Source organism: Aphanomyces invadans (genome assembly GCF_000520115.1).
Source record: "Aphanomyces invadans strain NJM9701 unplaced genomic scaffold supercont1.118, whole genome shotgun sequence".
In the NCBI taxonomy this organism is placed as follows: domain Eukaryota; phylum Oomycota; class Saprolegniomycetes; order Saprolegniales; family Verrucalvaceae; genus Aphanomyces; species Aphanomyces invadans.
Genome location: NW_008580263.1, coordinates 35,154 through 36,367, shown reverse-complemented (window position 1 = coordinate 36,367; position 1,214 = coordinate 35,154). Strand labels below are relative to the sequence as shown.

The following is a 1,214-nucleotide window of genomic DNA, read 5'->3' as shown; positions in this document are numbered from 1 at the left end:
TTGCTGGGGTAGTTGGGCTGGAGGGATAGCGACCCAGTTGTTTGGAAACTGGAAGCCGCGACGCACAGCGTTTTGGTGGAAGGCCCGTGACAGCTTTGTGCAGTCGTAGGTAGTGTGACCCGTCATACAACAGTAATCACAAGTGCCACGAGTGGCGCGTTCCGCTTCGCGTTGGGCGCGGCGGAACGGGTTGCCGTACCCGCTGTCGGTTGGCGGAGGATGGTTCGATCCACCAAGTTGAAGCGCCGACGTTCGAGTCGAGTCTGGCGCTGTAGCGGACCCGTGGGAGCCGGTGGAAGGCCGAGCCCCAAGGAAATCGGGATACCGCAAGGTTAGGTCGTGCCAGTGTTGCGCCAGAAGGGTTCGCAACTCGGCGTACGGAATGCTCGGACGAGCTCCGCGCCATACGTGTAGGTCCGGCGTGATGCACGGAGGCAACGACGCTAGTAGGGCAGACGAGAGGTGGGAGTCGCTAAGGGTTCGACCACCGTCCAGCTTTTCGACACTATGTCGAAGCTTGTCAAACATGCCAAGGTTCACCTCAAGTGAGACGTGTCTCTCGAACTTGAAGGTATGGAACTTGGTGTAGACAGTCACCGCCGACGCATGCTTTTGCTCTTCGCTGCAAAACTTGCTGCGGAGCCAAGTGATAACGCAATGCGCACACTTGTTCAGGTTCGCCGCAGCCGCATCTCGACGAACAGAGTCGGAGAGCGAGGCGTAAACCAACGCACACGAGCGCTCGACGTCGGCGAGCTCGGTGCGGACCATCTGGTCCATCTGTCCCTTTGCTGCTCGAGCCGTGGCGAGTACAGTAGAGCGATGCTCCGCCAGGTACTCCGCCACTGGCGAGGACAATGCAACAGGGAGTGCATCGAGTGTCGGAGGAGGTAGAGGAGACGCGTCCGAAGGTCGAGACACTACCTCCTCTTGATGCGCGCGAAGCTTCTTGACGTCGCCGTCAAGGACTCGAAGTGCCCGACGGAGTCCTTTCATGGACCAAACGACTTCGACGTCGGCGCACTTCGTCGCCTGGGCGGTAAGTCCTTCGCCTTGCAGGACGATCGTGGTCAACTCGAAGTGCCACTCGTCAAAGTTGTCGATGCCACGAAGGTGGTTCGTGACAGACAGGATCGGGCGAGAAGCCACAGAGTTCGGCGTTGTGGTGCTCATAACCAGTTGGAGGGGCAGGTAGCAAAGGGAAAACACGGAGT

General features: G+C 59.2%; 1 protein-coding gene across 1 annotated transcript; it reads right to left on the bottom strand.

Moving 5' to 3' along the window:
• Nucleotides 1–136: 136 nt before the first annotated feature.
• H310_14980 (hypothetical protein) lies at nucleotides 137–1,173 on the bottom strand (the record flags this gene model as incomplete). The annotated part of the gene is made up of 2 exons (XM_008882960.1): nucleotides 137–263; nucleotides 326–1,173. The coding sequence occupies 2 exons, from the start codon at nucleotides 1,171–1,173 to the stop codon at nucleotides 137–139; spliced, it is 975 nt and encodes a 324-aa protein (XP_008881182.1).
• Nucleotides 1,174–1,214: the final 41 nt, after the last annotated feature.